The 17,847-nt window shown below is 38.2% G+C and overlaps 2 protein-coding genes across 2 annotated transcripts in view; one reads left to right on the top strand and one right to left on the bottom strand.

The window, feature by feature from the left end:
* Window positions 1-4,638, bottom strand: part of LOC126187299 (NTF2-related export protein) — a 40,422-nt gene extending 35,784 nt beyond the window's left edge. Inside the window, exon 1 of the mRNA XM_049928290.1 lies at window positions 4,478-4,638. Coding sequence (XP_049784247.1) covers window positions 4,478-4,486 — 9 coding nt within the window. The 5' untranslated portion in view covers window positions 4,487-4,638. The remainder of the gene's footprint in view (window positions 1-4,477) is intronic.
* Window positions 4,639-4,746: 108 nt separating this feature from the next.
* Window positions 4,747-17,847, top strand: part of LOC126187296 (PHD finger protein rhinoceros) — a 246,764-nt gene continuing 233,663 nt past the window's right edge. The window contains exons 1-4 of the mRNA XM_049928284.1: window positions 4,747-5,454; window positions 5,697-5,744; window positions 6,062-6,166; window positions 13,523-13,662. Of these exons, the coding sequence (XP_049784241.1) occupies window positions 6,118-6,166; window positions 13,523-13,662 (189 nt within the window). The 5' untranslated portion in view covers window positions 4,747-5,454; window positions 5,697-5,744; window positions 6,062-6,117. The remainder of the gene's footprint in view (window positions 5,455-5,696; window positions 5,745-6,061; window positions 6,167-13,522; window positions 13,663-17,847) is intronic.

Raw genomic sequence — 17,847 nt, 5'->3', positions numbered from 1 at the left:
GAAGGAGGCAAAAAGGAATACAAATGTCTCAAAAATGAGATCGACAGGAAGTGCAAAATGGCTAAGCAGGCATGGCTAGAGGACAAATGTAAGAATGTAGAGGCTTATCTCAAGACGGGTAAGATAGATACAGCCTACAGGAAAATTAAAGAGACTTTTGGAGAAAAGAGAGCCACTTGTATGAATATCAAGAGCTCAGATTGAAACCCAGTTCTAAGCAAAGAGGGGAAAGCGGAAAGGTGGAAGGAGTATATAGAGGGTCTATACAAGGGTGATGTACTTGAGAACAATATTATGGAAATGGAAGAGGATGTAGATGAAGATGAATTGGGAGATACGATACTGTGTGAAGAGTTTGACAGAGCACTGAAAGACCTGAGTCGAAACAAGGCCCCAGGAGTAGACAACATTCCATTGGAACTACGGACGGCCTTGGGAGAGCCAGTCCTGACAAAACTCTACCATCTGGTGAGCAAGATGTATGAGACAGGCGAAATTCCCTCAGACTTCAAGAAGAATATAATTATTCCAATCCCAAAGAAAGCAGGTGGTGACAGATGTGAAAATTACCGAACTATCAGTTTAATAAGCCACAGATGCAAAACACTAACGCGAATTATTTACAGACGAATGGAAAAACTGGTAGAAGCCGACCTCGGGGAAGATCAGTTTGGATTCCGTAGAAATGTTGGAACACGTGAGGCAATATTGACCTTACGACTTATCTTAGAAGAAAGATCAAGGAAAGGCAAACCTACGTTTCTAGCATTTGTAGACTTAGAGAAAGCTTTTGACAATGTTGACTGGAATACTCTCTTTCAAATTCTAAAGGTGGAAGGGGTAAAATACAGGGAGCAAAAGGCTATTTACAATTTGTACAGAAACCAGATGGCAGTTATAAGAGTTGAGGGGCACGAAAGGGAAGCAGTGGTTGAGAAGGGAGTGAGACAGGGTTGGAGTCACTCTCTGATGTTATTCAATCTGTATATTGAGCAAGCAGTAAAGGAAACAAAAGAAAAATTTGGAGCAGGTATTAAAATCCAAGGAGAAGAAATAAAAACTCTGAGGTTCGCCGATGACATTGTAATTCTGTCAGAGACAGCAAAGGACTTGGAAGAACAGTTGAACGGAATGGACAGTGTCTTGAAAGGAGGATATAAGATGAACATCAACAAAAGCAAAATGAGGATAATGGAATGTAGTCGAATTAAGTCGGGTGATGCTGCGGGAATTAGATTAGGAAATGAGAGGCTTAAAGTAGTAAAGGAGTTTTGCTATTTGGGGAGCAAAATAACTGATGATGGTCGAAGTAGAGAGGATATAAAACGTAGACTGGCAATGGCAAGGAAAGCTGGGCTTGCTACGTAAGGAAGTCAAACTCAAAACTATTTGTGTTTTTGTTACGTATTAGCACATTTCAAACGCATAAATGACGGGCAGTTTTACAACTGCTCATTAAAGTGTTTCATGACTGATGTTTATAGATTATGGCAGCCCAAACAACATAAAATTGTATTTGCAAGAGATGCAATTTGTGAAGAAGACAAATTTCTATTTTAAGATGGAAGTAGTGATGACTGGATCATGGAGACTATTCAAATGGACAACACAATGCAAAACAAAGCAGAAGATAAAAGTCATCAGAATGAAACTAATTTTCAGGAAACTGAACGAACAGCCAAAGACAGCTCAGAAGATGTGACTCATGAAGTGGTGAAGGAAACCGAATCTCTGTGGAAAAGCAAAATAATAATGAGAAGACCTAGGTACCTGGATGACTATGGAGTGTTGGACTTGAATGCAGAAGCATTTGTGGAAAAATTACCCCACCTGGACACCATTAACGGACAGAAAGTGGACTTACATGCCACTGCATGAAACTGAAGAACCATTGACAGCAAGTGGGTGTTCAAATTAAAGAGAGATGCCTCTGGATATACTGAAAGGTTTGTCATGTTTAGCTAACAAAGGTTGTGTACAGGTACAACTATATGACTATAAGGGGACACATGCTCCAGTTGCTAGACTCATTACACTGAGAACCTTTTTTAATGTAGTGAATAAACAATATTTTTATAGAACAAATAGATAGGAAATACGGAAGCGTCCGATCCCGCCCGTCTGCTTTGACCCATGACGTCACAAATATGGCGGAAACGACCGTACACCACGATTCCAATATGGAGCATATAAAGTCGGTACGTACACGTTATGAGGACGAAAATACATCGAAAAAAAAAAAAAAAAAAACACACACACTTTCCACAAAAAGCCTAATAACACTAACGGGACAAGTGCGGGAAATGAGGTGTTTTTGGGTGGGGGGCAAACTAAATATAAATAAATTTAGACACCCACCCCCATACAAAACCACGAAAAAAAACCGACATCACAAAACTCCCCAAATACCACCAAACAATTATCATCTGGAATCGGACACTTCGCTTGACCTATATAGCTCAACAGCAGCTCCCGATCCCATAAATTAGGATCAAAAACTTCCTTTGGCCTATATAGCACAAAAACATCTCCCGATACCCATATCAATATACACAGCCACACATTGGGATCGAACACTTCTCTTGACCTGCGCACTGTTAATTTTATCAGTCATATCCATTCCTGAACAAAAACAACAACCGATTAATTTTACTTAAATTACCACACGACGTACAGCGAACAACAGTAAATTAACCTTCACATAAAATCGTTAACTCACTGAAACGAATTCCACTACAAACACAGCCGACACTAACAATTCTGGATAATGAGCAAAAGCAAACTGAGCCCATTACACCACACAAACGAAAACCCTGAACATACCACCAGAGAGCACAACAAACCACAACATGACATCTACAAACACGCCACACTCACAAACCGAACTCCGCCCCGTCATGACGTCACACACGACAACACCCTTACGTCACGGGTCAAAGCCGATGCCTGGGATCGGACGCTTCTGTCCACCCAATAGATGTACCTGCAAAATACATTCCTACTTGGAAAGCTAACTACAGAAACTCATTTGGCAATGCCTCAGAGTGTAAAGAATAAGGAAGGGCTTGCAAGTTAATAAAGCTACATACAGAATGAAACGGGCACCATGAACTTCGAACTCTAAATCTGACAATTTTCTAGAGACAATAGAGTTATGACAATCCGAAGATGATATCTGTCTATATGACGAAATCTCTGGTGAATTTAATACTTATTTGTTGCTTTATGCAAATGATTTTCAAAGTCCTGGCAAACGAAAACACAAATACACTGATATTAAGAATAAATTGAATAGAAAATTTTGAATGCAAAAACTTTTCGAAACAAAATTCTTCCTTAAAGTTAATATATGGAGAACCAATAGCAAAATGTTTCTTGGTCAACGTGTTTATCATTAAAACTTGCTGAATGGATTCAATATGGGGACCATAAATGTCATACGAAAGTTATTAAAGTCACACTCTTCAGACATTTGTGGAGACGTGATTGGAAAAACTACCAGAACTCCATTGGGAAGGTTTGAAAAGTGTTCTTTTGTTATACTGAAGGAACACTTCATGTTAGTGTATGTTACAACGAACTACATCTGGATGTTATATACACGTTAGCTCCAATAAACAAACGCCAAATACTTAACAGAAGGAATGATGAGTGTGTAGTTCAAAAGACTGTTTCAAGGATGAGGTAATGAAACTGGAAACTTAGTTGACGCTTTAATGTTTGTCCCTGTAATCTATCATTATGTAGAGTACGAGTGGTTTTTTTAAATAGAAAAGTGATGTTTAAGGACGAATAACATAATAATTATGCTTTTATATTTTTCTCTTTGTTTTGTTGTGTGTGTTTGTGTCTGCCTTACAACGTTGTTCAGTAACTTGCGTGCGGTTATGGTTGCGCTGTAATTGTAATATCTAATAAACTGTTATTACTAGCCTAATTGTGATTCCCTGTTTTTAATTATAAAATACTAGCTGACGGTTCTAGATATAACGACACTTCATATAACACTAACGTCAAAATGCCGGTACTCCCCGATAAAAAACATCACGCATTCGAGCGCTTAAACATCGTCTACGTCCGAAATTATATCTATCACATTTATGCAAACGTTGACATTAACACATTCGAACTTCCCGTTACATTTCACTGTGTTCAGCAACAAATGAAAACACATATACACACAAACGACTTGTGATCATACCGGCTCTTTTAAAAACACCTCACAATTTAATTTCATCTGTTCAAAAGTAGGGTCCTCACATGTAACACAAGGTAAGCCAACGTATAAAGTTCATGGTTAATACTCACTGATTTAGTTCTATCATCAAAACAATACACAAACCACTCTCACGTATACAAATATATCTCAATCCACCATAAGTCCGTTGGGCGTCTCGGTGCGAGGGAGAGAGAGAGAGAGAGAGAGAGAAACACGATCAAGTATAGCCTACCGAACTGAATTTACAAATTTACTAACCTCATCCATGACGTACACAAAACCTAGAGATCACTAAATTGAGTAAGAATACATATAGCTGATGTTTACAATCAATCACTGAAGATTCAAATCATCCACGTTGTTTACACCACAATCATGTCACTCTCTTCAACAACATCCCAAAATATCTCGTAAATAGTGAGATCTCGTGCACAATGGTCACGTGACCAGCAACTTCTACAGTTATTTTTTCAGGCATGATGGCGCCAAACCATGGTAGTGAGGTTTACTTTAACATTTTTAGCTCCAAACGGGCTCGGAGATCGATTGCCACTTATGGCAGGAAGCTGCAGCAGTTGTAGAAGTTATAATTGTTTGGAAATATTACTCATGGTAAGTGAGAGGTGCATTCCAGCAAGAGGCATACCTAATGAGGACATGTTGGTTAGACTACTGACAAGAGACGGGGCTGATGTTCTGCAGTTATTATAGTCGGAGAAAGTGCGTAGTGTGTAAGATGTGTTCTGACGTTCATTGAACGCGAAATATAAGTGAGTGAGAAGCTAAATTTCGTGCGTACTGGTAGCTGTGAGCATTTTATTAGTTTATCTGTGAACCCAAAGATTAATGAAAACTTGAGGCGTGCTGCCATCTGTGTTGTCAATGTTGTTAGGTTTAACTAGCACCATGGGTAGACTGACGAACTTTGATATTGAAATAATAATCATTAAAATGTGTGTTTTATGAAGTTATTGTGATTGCGAGTATTTAAGTGATGTGAAGTAAATTTTATTTACAACTACAATGAAAAAAGGAACTGTGTGACGGGTGCAGTGTCAATGTTTACATCTATCCGTGCTAGGTTGCATCCATTGAAGACAATCTGCTCAAAAACCAATATGCCAATTTTATGTTCTTTTTCTTTTGAATGAATTGTGATTGGACTCGGAAATACTGTGTGGCATGGTTCTGCGTCAGCTACATCATGAATTGATAGTTTTATGTTTATATACATGGTAAGTTTTTAAACCTGTATGTTCTATAGTATGTATAACTTCTTGTCAGGTTTTTCAATTTCAGCGTTTCACTACAATGTTTTACACAGTGACGGCATGAAACACGTTTATTCTATTGCCACAAGTGTATAATTCATTACGATAATTTAGTTTGTGGATAAAAAAAGGTTTGAAAATATATCTTTGATTTTGTTGATCACAACTTTAGTAATCTAATGACATTCAAATGGTTTGTTTTACAGATTTGATCCAATCACAATTGCATCGCCAGTAAATTAGGCAGAAATGTAGTGAGTATCTTATTTATAAAAATATATTTGTTTATTATTTCTATATTGTTTATGAAAACATTTCACAAACAGTTATGTTTATTAGCAAGCCTGGTACATTATAACTATAACAAGGAGCTATTGGTAATTCTGCTTAACAAGAAAAATATAGTGTGCTACTTTTTTGTTGATAGATTTATTATTTGACAGAATGCACTATATGTATGTTTACATAAACATACCTTGATAGTCTAAGCACTAAGTGTGCTGGAGGAGTTTCTATACAACTGCACAACATTTTTTATGTTTAGTATTATGATTTCGTTTTTCTGTTCTAGATGGTGATGGCGACACTTCGGTGGAGGTCTTTTTCATATTAGTGTACTTAGTCAGAATGTCACAGCGAGGCAAGCGTCAGCCAAACAGATCTGATGATGGTGCGGGTGAGTGATTCAAGTTTGTTTTAATACTGTTTCGACAATCTGTATTTGTCCAATCAGTGTCTGTAGGTCCATAATTCAGGAAACATGGTATATAGATGTTTGAATATTGTAAATCCTTGTTTATTTATTTATTTATTTTTGAATCATCCATACATCATTCAGTGTCAGAATATCGCACGTGTCAGGTACATTACTGTAAACATATACACATGTATAAAACATTAACAAAGGCTAGGACTAGGTGAGGATAGGGCAGGAATTTATCCATGGACGTAAGCTGTCAGCTATATATTTCAAGATTAAGATTTTCTTTTTGTTGTTGTTGTTGTGGGTAAAGCCTGTGGACCTGATTTGTAAGGAGGAATTTTTGGTTTATGCTTAAAAATATGTAAGATTGTAGTTCTTATTTTCATTAGAAACATTATCGATTCCGATTTAATGGAGAATAGTCACTTCCAATAAATAATACCTCTTATGGGCAATCTCCCTTTCACTTTCCCAGTTATGCAGAAAGAGCATGGGCTTGTCATGTAAAAATGACATATGTATACATACACATCAAGTGTTGAATGCGTACAAGCTCCTGAGTGTACATTTTAAGGACCATTGTTCTTTACTTGTGCTGAAGACTCCCAATATTTAAATTGTTTACGCTCCTCATGTGGGATCACAATAGAATAAATTTTGTACAAGCTTTAAGACATTGCACCATCTGTCACAGTTTCCGTGTTAAACGATTCAGTCGTGTTTTGAGCTTTACAGTGTCATCTCATTATTTCATTTTACTTTTATAAAAATATATGTTCTCTAAACATGATTGTGTTGACCAAAACAGAGAAGAATAGAACTGTTTCTAATTTTAACTGAAGTAACAAATGAAAGGTTTTCGAAGGGTTAAAAAGGTACCCCAAGTACTCAGGGAGAGGGCTGTTCAGAGCATTAGGCAAGATGTGTGTCTGAAAATTGTTAGACATTGCTGATGTAAGAATAATATGTGCTTAAACACGTCTTTCGAATTAACATATCTATAAGTTTCCGTTTGCTAGATCAAGTATTTAGAAATACCCAAAAGCCCTCTGTTTTAACTGCCATAGTTAGAGGTAAACAAAAAATACTTGTAGTAAGTATTCCAATATCTGTGACAGAGATTTGTAATTTTTGAGGTTGTCTTCTGTTTTCCTCATTACCATACCTGCTGTCACAATATTTAATTTCTGTGAACCACACATAGATATTTTTCCACTTGTTATCATTGTACCTACAATTTTATTTATTTAAAAGTTGGATTCTGCTGTAGCTAGTTCAGTCATTATGCGTAGTCATCCATTACATAACCCCAGAAGATTATATCCAAGGATAGAATAAATGACAGTAAAAGCTCAGGAAGAGGTTATGAAATTACGTGTCTTTTTCTTGTTTTACACTTTGTTCATAGACAAAAGTCTGTTTGTCTAATTCAGTCAGGTGGCTTCGGCCTTTGTGGCCATTTTCGAAATGAACAGTACACCCAGATAACTCAGAAAAATGCATTTAAAGTCTAAAGTACTTCTGCGTCTCTACAGTAATGTATCAGTAGCCTGCACATAATTTCCATACTCAAATCACTTGCACTCTTCACAGATTACTGTTCAGATAACTACCTCGGGAAGAAAACAATGCCGAAATATACAGGGTGAAGAAAATCTCGTGCTCTTGGACTTTACAATGTGATTCCTCACTTTTTAGCTATACAAAAATTTCTCGCGCAAAATTTCATCCTGCGTGTGTCTCCATCGGTAAATGGATGTCAAAGATTGTCAATCTGACAGCACTGTATCCACATGTACGGTAACTATCTCTGTCAGCACATTTCATTCTGCCATATAATGCGATAGTATACACTGTTTCTTAAGCCACATGTATCCAACATTTACATAGTACATGTTTGGAAATCATTTGCAAACCATATTTCTACCGGTGTTTAACAGTACGCAGTGGGCCTGCACGTGACAAGAATAGTACGTGGTACTAATCGATGAGATCACTGGGGGAGGTACACAGAAAACGGGTTTGGCATCAAGTAGATGCAGTGGTGTGAAATGATTCATGTTCACGACGAGCTTCTTTGAAATCTGACCAGTGAAAATGATTGTATGTCCATTTCTGTGTTTGTGGTTTGTGGTATGTAAATGCAAATGTCCTGTAGAAGAACCACTGTAGTCACAGTATGACAATTAAGATACCAGATACCATACCATGCAGACTACATTTAGAAAATAAAAACAAATACACCTTGAACTGCAGTCGAACTCTTCATCGCCTACAAAATGCTATCCACTGCACCAATTGCACAACACTACTACTACAGAGGTAGTCACTGTAGATGTGATTATAGTGTTGCCAGATTGTGAATATTGAACGTCCATTTACTGCCAGAAATATGCATGACATTTTGTGAAAGACATTTTTGTATTGCTAGTATGTGAGATTCGCAATGTGAACCCAGAATGGGCAAATTTTTCTTCACACTGTACAATGAAAAGTTCAAGGAACAAAAATGTATGGCAGACACCAAAAACATAAGTGATTCATCATTGACAGATATTACTGTAACGTTAGTTTGAATAGCAGTCAGTTGTAGGCATTTTACCTTATCAGATTAGCAAGTGAACTGAGAGGGAAACACAATTATAATTTTCTTAATTGTAAGCAAATAAAATCATTTTTTCATAAAAGTAAGAATATTTGGTGGTGGCTTTCTTACCATTCCTAATATTAATATTATCAAGATAATAGTTGCCCTTTAGTTTCCACACTGTACTCGCATTTTGTAGAAGCATTTCAGTCATGCTACACATAACAGTGGTGGAACATCAGACGTAAATTACACAAATACCAGTTCGTTTGAATAGTATTTATTGCCTCTCAGATGTACTCATTCACAGATTACCTAACTTACTCCAAAGAATAACAAGTATATTCCACCTTATAGCTTCATTCTCATATTTGATCGGCAGTTGTTGGATCATGTGGCAGTTGTGAGTGCTATCGGTATTATTTTCTATTTCTGTCCACATGTTTCTGTACATATCCATATGATTCACAGTAGTCCTGACAATGTTGTTTCACAATTTTCTTATTACTGTAGCTCCATATTTGTGATTTGTTAGTCAAAATACTTCTGACACGTTAACAAAATACTTGACACGTTAACAAAATTCAAGTTGCAGGAAAGTAAGTTCTATCTGCACTGGTTTGTTAGTTTCATGTGTGATATTTCAGCTGAAAATCCAGGGATACATTTAAACATTGAAATGATTTAAGATAATCACTCATTGTATAGGGGAAATGCCAAATGCGTGCAACTCTTGTGGTGGAAAATATGGGTACTGTTTATTGTGGTGACTAAAGTGACAGCAAAAAATGAATGTTTACTAAAATAACATTAATTACAAAGGAAACTAGTAATGTCACTTACTGTGCTCGTCAGTCATGTCTTCTTCATGGACTATTCCATGAGATGTACACGCCGCTGGAAGCAATCTTGTTCCCATAACCCAGTACACTCTAGATATGTCTGAGGAATGTTGGGAGAGCCTCAGAAGGTTTAATTTTCCCACACAATTGTAAAGTGTGGATGTACATGTACTGGAAGAGGTACAGTTTGGCCTTGTCTCCCAATCAACGCTCTCCTTTAATTGACAATTTGACAGATCTCCACAAGCACTCTATATTCTGTATGTGGACAGCTTTATCTTCCGAAGAGACAGATTCCACAGAATGATTTACAAATTCATGTTGAAAGCCTTCCTTCTTAAATGTGTTGTAGGACTTTAAGCCATCTGTTATAATTTTGGTCACTGGCTAGATGAAGTGACTTACGTGAGACACTCAGGTTTTCTTGCCCCTCGAATGTACATGAACTGTGAAGCAGTTCCACGATTCCTCTTTCGGTGCCTCTGAAGATACAGAGATATTCGGTTTCATTTATTAGTGGTTGTCCTTTCTAGTATTTCCGAGTGGATATGTGTGATTTATCTGTTCCAGCTATCTTGTTTTGTCCATTAATAGAAAAACAGTCATTTGTGACTATCACAAAGCGGACTACTCAACAGAACCTGTAGCAGCTACAAATGGTATTAGTCGATAACTCAGTTTCGGAAGCAGTTGCTTGTAGGGTATAATCCCTTACCCAACAGGAGATTAAAATAATGCCCTTCTAGATGGCCAACTCAGATTTCAAACCATATGTGTTTCTTATTTGATGTTCATTGCTGACAACATGCACAGTACTGTTGAAATGGGAAATCAGCATTGGCACCTTGCTTACGAAGTTTCACACAGCTTGTCTCCATGACAAGTCACAGAGTTACTGAAATGGACATTTGGGAGCAGTCCATAATACTAACAGATATCCAACCAAGATTGCATACTACACAATCAAGGAATTAAGTTTTGCCAGGTAAGATAATTGGGACTTGAGAGTACAAAGACTTCACTCATTGCTATGCACAGTTCTAAATGTTAGACGATGTTCCCGTGACAACACACTAAACACTTTCCATATCTCCTGTGACAGCTGTGCGTTCATGTATTTCATTTTTGAGTGTATGTTATTTGGAGCCTGCAAATTTGATAGGAAGTCTTCTTGGAAATAACCTCAAATTATTTTGGTAGTGTGTAGTAGAATAAGTCTTAAAGGTTAGCAGATGGGCTGTATTTGAGATTTGACTTTCAAGCAAAAGGCTGTTGGTTACAGGATGCATGTTTAAGTTTCAGAATCAGTCTTTGCTTGATGAAATAAATATTTTTCAGTAATAAATTCTTGTTTTCATAATGTGCAGAAAAACGAGAGTGCGGAGAGTCTTGGCTTCCAGGCTAAGCAATATAGTGTTTCATGACAAAGCATTGATGGGACAGATGATGTTAGTGACCAGACTACAGTAGCTGGAGGTGGGAGGATGTATGGGCAAGTCTTGCATCCCCCCCCCCCCCCCACCACCACCTACTCCAGTCTGGTCCCTAACATCAACTATCCCATCAAAGGCAGGGCTACCTGTGAAACTAGTCATGTGGTCTACAAGCTAAGCTGCAACCACTGTGCTGCATTCTATGTAGGCGTGACAACCAATAAGCTGTCTGTCTGCATGAATGGCCACCAACAAAGTGTGGCCGAGAAACAAGTGAACCACCCTGTTGCTGAATACGCTGCCAAACATGATATCATTCATTTCAATGACTGCTTTACAGCCTGTGTCATATGGATCCTGCCCACCAAAGCCAGCTTTCCTAAATTGCACAGGTTAGAACTTTCTCTGCAATACATCCTACATTCCCATAACCCTTCTGGCCTCAACCTTCGTTAGTCACTGTTCTCACTCATCCAGCCCCTTCCCTGTTCCCATTCCAGCACTATACGGCTGTCATTCCACCACCACACCCAGTCTTTTTATTTCTCTCCTTTTCCACCACTTTCCCCCCCCCCCCTCCACTTCTCCCCCTCCCCACCTCTCCCCTGCCCACCATCTAACCTGCAGCACTTTACTGTCCGCCATGCCCACCATACTATCCCTCCCCCTCCCGCACCCATTATGCAACCCATCATGCACTGGTGCTGCTGCTTGCAGTGTGGTTTCACTTGCCTGGGACTGGAGCTTTTGTGTTTTTGTTGTATTTATCTGCGACTCAGCATCTCCACTATATAGTGAGTAGCAACTTTCCTTCTCATAACATTGTTACATTCCATCCTGGATTTTCCATTGTTTTTCTAAATATTTTAATAATGATATTTTTCATTTATTTTCAAAACAAGTGGTTTTCAGTATCTTCAATTGTGTTTATTTCATGAGCTCCATTAGGATGTGTAGGATATATGACAGAATGATGTAAATTGTTAGACACTTTATCACATCAATGTGTCAGTATGATACAGTGTGCTTCACTACACTAAAAAGCAACAAAAAATGTGACATTAACTGAATTTTCTGTTGGTGGTTGGCAGAACATGATAATAATATTAAATATGAAACACATCCGAATGTTCTGCAAAATTGTATTTGTTTTTTCATGAACCAGCTTTCAGCTTCCTAGACCAGTTGTCACCCAGAAATGGCTTAAGAAGCCATAAGCTGATTCATGATGGAATAAATATAACTTTGCAGAACATTAAGGAGTGTTTTCTGTTTAACATTAAAAATGTAGCAATTAAAGACTTACTTCTGAAACTTGATACAAATTGTATCTAACGAATTATGTTTACACACGTCAACAATCAAAACATAGAAGTGTAATTACATTTTTATCTGATGTCTTAGGGTTTAGTAGCTGCACTGAGTGATTTTATGTCATTCAGTTTTGACTCCTGATCATAGTCTAAACCAAGACGAGCAAGTAGTTCAGTTTTGTGCTATAAGAGTTTTTTAGCAGGCATACGCACCGTCTACGGTATTAAAGGGCTTGGGTGTGATGCAATTATTGAAAGCATAGAGGTAACTGGTCCTGCTGGTGCAGCTTGTTGTAGCAATCAAATCTGTTCCTCACTGTAGCTGTTTATCTTGTAGACAGCCTTCATGTTTTGGGTTAATGGTTGAGATACTCCAGGTCAGAGTGTCTTAAATGCTGCATATCTACTAGTGATCTTATTAAATTGGTTTCCTATGCTGTGATCTTATTAAATTGGTTTCCTATGCTGGATGGCAGCAGCTAGACTCTTATGACCTTCCCTAAGTCCACAATGAAATAGTAGCCGTGTGGACTATTGTTAGTGACATTGGTGCCCCTACCTTGTCTGCCAACACGTCAGGGATATGCTTAACCCCCATGTGATCAGATGCCCACATCACATGCTACAAAGCAGACTTTGCAGAAACCTCTACACCTTCAGGCTTACAGAACCCATCATCCTCATAAGCTTTGACGTTGTCTCTCTCTTTATTATGACCCCTTTGCAGGAGGCTATTTAACTTACTGGCCAAAAGTTTAACCAATAGATCAGCAGTCTAGTCAGTCGTGTCCTGACCTTCGTATACTTTTCTCTCTGATGGAATATACTGTAAGTAGGCAGAGTGAGTCACATTCAGCAGCCCACCCTCATTCGTTGGGCCAACATGAATATGGAATATTTTGTAGATGAAGCACTGGAGTTTACCTCTCTGAATCCCAATTGCTTGTTCCAGTATGTCAGTACCCACATAATAAGGCCACATATTCGAGATGAGATCAGCTAAACAGGTTACTCACACATTTCAACTCTATTCATTCAAACATGAAACTGATAGAGGAGATCGCATTGCGTGTCTGTTTTCTTTACCAAGCATCAGTTTATTCTCATCCCTTTCCTCGACATTTGTACTATGTAAAGTATTGTTTTATGTGTAGCGCCAGCGAAACGTCGTAAGGTGCGGACGGCGGCGGAGGAGGAAGAAGCGGCGGCGTTGGCTGGTTGGACGCCACGACCTCTTAATGACCTCAAGATCTCGAGCATCTACAACCGGAGTGCCACCGAAGCACCAGCTGAAGTAAGTATTAAGAAATCACTTAGTTCTCTCCTTGTGTAAAATTCAATAAACAAAAAAACAAATTAAATATTCCAGTATGAGAAAGAAGTAGGAGAATTATAAGTAACAGGATATTTTCAAGGCAGCATCAAATGTGTTTAAAGATATAAAGGATTTTACAGATGAATACTCATAAATTTATGTTTTTCATTTTGAAGAAAAACATAGTGAATTTATACAAAATTGGTGCCATTGTAAATGTCAAGTTGGTGTCATAAAAACATTATCTATATGGGGGATGCACTAATAATACAGTTTCAAGCACAAAGCTCTCTTCCACTCATTATTCCATTCCTCTTGCCTGGCGGGGATAAATGACAAGTGGTGAGATGTAGAGAGGCATTTGGGGGGGGGGGGGGTAAGGGAGCTAGGAAAGACTGTGCCAGGATGGAATATTTAGATGAAAATGGAGGAAGTCAACCCTAAAATGGACAGGATAATCTGTTAATTATTTCTTCCATAGATCAAGTACACGATAAAAGTTACGATGTTGGTGTGGAACATATCAATGGTACATACATAATATTTGTATAAAATGAAAAACGCACAAATAATTCTAGGTAGTTTCTTTCATGCAATGAATAATTTTTACCTAATTGAGGAGTTGTCCCAGAATATTATTCCATAAGATATCAGTGAATGAAAATATGCAAAATGTGTTAACTGGCTTCTGTATCTTCACTTTATCTACTAAGTTTGCAATTATTCGTATGGCAAAAGTAGATGAACTTAAATATTTTAGCATGTCTACTGTATGGTTTTTCCCATTTGTAGTATTTATCAACACACACACACACACACACATATCTAAGGACTTAAAATTTCCTACTCCTATTTCATATTCATCAATACACACACACACACACACACACACACACACACACACACACACACACACACACACACACACACACACCTAAGAACGTAAGATTTCCTACTCCTCTTTCTTTTTGGTTTACTAGGTTAATAAGAGGTTGGATACTTCTGATTATACAATACTGGATGACCTGTGTTTTCAAAGTTTAAAGCTAGCCCATTTGTGCAAAGCCATTCAGCAACTTCCACAAAAACATTTTTTTCCTATTTTCTCTGGTGATGCTTCTTGGCGTGTCTTCACAACAATTCCTATATTACTTGCAAGCAAAATTACTTCTGGCTCCTGATTCAAATAAAATGACAGATCAGCATGAAGCAAAAACAATAGTGGGTCAATGATCACACCTTTTGGGACTGACATTGTAACTTCACCCCATGCTGTGATGTCAGCACCATTGTCATGGCGCACCTTCTATTTGATAGCACGTCCACATCTCCAAGCCGGGATACTGCACCACAGATTATGCTCCAAGCCAGGAGAAACCACAACATGTTGCAGAAGCAACAAAAAAAGCATTTCCACATTTAAAAAAATGCAAAATCCCCAAGATTGTCAAAGTTTTACAGAAGTTCGAAATATAGCATGTACTTCAATGCGAGATGCTTTTAATAATTTCCACAACAAAACTCTGTCTCGGAATCTGGCAGAAAACCCAAAGAGTTGTTGTTGTTGTGGTCTTCAGTCCAGAGACAGCTTTGATGCAGATCTCCATGCTACTCTGTCCTGTGCAAGCTTCTTCATCTCCCAGTACCTACTGCAACCTACATCCTTCTGAATCTGCTTAGTGTATTCATCTCTTGGTCTCCCTCTACGATTTTCACCCTCCACACTGCATTCCAATGCTTCTCTCAAATTCTATTCAACACCTCCTCATTAGTTATGTGATCTACCCATCTAATCTTCAGCATTCTTCTGTAACACCACATTCCGAAAGCTTCTATTCTCTTCTTGTCCAAATTATTTATCGTCCACGTTTCACTTCCATACATGGCTACACTCCATACAGATACTTTCAGAAACGACTTCCTGACACTTAAATCTATACTCGATGTTAACAAATTTCTCTTCTTGAGAAACACTTTCCTTGCCATTGCCAGTCTACATTTTATATCCTCTCTACTTCGACCATCATAAGTTACTTTGCTCCCCAAATAGCAAAGCTCATTTACTATTTTAAGCGTCTCATTTCCTAATCTAATTCCCGCAGCATTATCCGATTTAATTCGACTACATTCCATTATCCTCGTTTTGCTTTTGTTGATGTTCATCTTATATCCTCCTTTCAAGACACTGTCCATTCTGTTCAGCCATTCTGTTCAGCTGCTCTTCCAGGTCCTTTGCTGTCCCTGACAGAATTACAATGTCATCAGCAAACCTCAAAGTTTTTATTTCTTCTCCATGGATTTTAATTCCTACTCCGAATTTTTCTTTTGTTTCCTTCACTGCTTGCTCAATATACAGATGAATAACATCAGGGATAGGCTACAACCCTGTCTCACTCCCTTCCCAATCACTGCTCCCCTTTCATGTCCCTCGACTCTTATAACTGCCACCTGGTTTCTGTACAAATTGTAAATAGCCTTTCGCTCCCTGTATTTTACCCCTGCCACCTTCAGAATTTGAAAGAGAGTATTCCAGTCAACATTGTCAAAAGCTTTCTCTAAGTCTACAAATGCTAGAAACATAGGTTTGCCTTTCCTTAATCTAGCTTCTAAGATAAGTCGTAGGGTCAATATTGCCTCACGTGTTACTATATTTCCACGGAATCCAAACTGATCTTCCCCAAGGTCAGCTTCTAGTAGTTTTTCCATTCGTCTGTAAAGAATTCATGTTAGTATTTTGCAGCCGTGACTTATTAAACTGATAGTTCGGTAATTTTCACATTTGTCAACACCTGCTTTCTTGGGGATTGGAATTATTATATTCTTCTTGAAGTCTGAGGGTATTTCGCCTGTCTCATACATCTTGCTCCCTTGATGGTACAGTTTTGTTAGGCCTGGCTCTCCCAAGGCTGTCAGTAGTTCTAATGGAATGTTGTCTTCTCCCGGGGCCTTGTTCCAACTTAGGTTATTCAGTGCTCAGTCAAACTCTTCACGCAGTATCATACCTCCTATTTCATTTTCATCTATATCCTCTTCTATTTCCACAATATTTCCCTCAATTACATTGCCCTTGTATAGACCCTCTATATACTCCTTCCTCCTTTCTGCTTTCCCTTCTTTGCTTAGAACTGGGTTTCCATCTGAGCTCTTGATACTCATACAGGTGATTCTCTTTTCTGCAAAGGTCTCTTTGATTTTCCTGTAGGCGGTATCTATCTTACCCGTAATGATATGCGCCTCTACATTCTTACATTTGTCCTCTAGCCATCCCTGCTTAGCCATTTTGCACTTCCTGTCGATATCATTTTTGAGACGTTTGTATTCCTTTTTGCCTCCTTCATTTACTGTATTTTTATATTTTCTCCTTTCAACAATTAAATTCAATATGTCTTCTGTTACCCAAAGATTTCTATTAGCCCTCGTCGTTTTACCTACTTGATCCTCTGCTACCTTCACTATTTCATCTCTCAAAGCTACCCATTCTTCTTCTACTGTATTTCTTTCCCCTATTCTTGTCAATCGTTCCCTAATGCTCTCCCTGAAGCTCTCTACAACCTCTGGTTCTTTCACTTTACGCAGATCCCATCTCCTCAAATTCCCACCTTTAAGCAGTTTCTTCAGTTTTAATCTACAGTTCATAACCAATAGATTGTGGTCAGAGTCCACATCTGCCCCTGGAAATGTCTTATAACTTAAAACCTGGTTCCTGAATCCCTGTCTTACCATTATATAATCTATCTGACACCAGTATCTCCAGGCTTCTTCCATGTATACAACCTTCTTTTATGATTCTTGAACCAAGTGTTAGCTATGATTAAGTTATGCTCTGTGCAAAATTCTACCAGGTGGCTTCCTCTTTCATTCCTAAATCCCATTCCATATTCACCTACTATGTTTCCTTCTCTTCTTTTTCCTACTATCGAGTTCCAGTCACCTATGACAATTACATTTTCGTCTCCCTTCACTATCTGAATAATTTCTTTTACCTCATCACACATTTTATCAATCTCTTCGTCATCTGCAGAGCGAGTTGGCATATAAACATTGTACTACTGTGGTAGGTGTGCGCTTCGTATCTATCTTGGCCACAATAATGCATTCACTATGCTGTTTGTAGTAGCTTACCCGCATTCCTATTTTTTTTATTCATTATTAGACCTACTCCTG

This window comes from Schistocerca cancellata, chromosome 5 (assembly GCF_023864275.1).
Source record: "Schistocerca cancellata isolate TAMUIC-IGC-003103 chromosome 5, iqSchCanc2.1, whole genome shotgun sequence".
In the NCBI taxonomy this organism is placed as follows: domain Eukaryota; kingdom Metazoa; phylum Arthropoda; class Insecta; order Orthoptera; family Acrididae; genus Schistocerca; species Schistocerca cancellata.
This window is presented reverse-complemented; position numbering and strand designations above follow the sequence as displayed.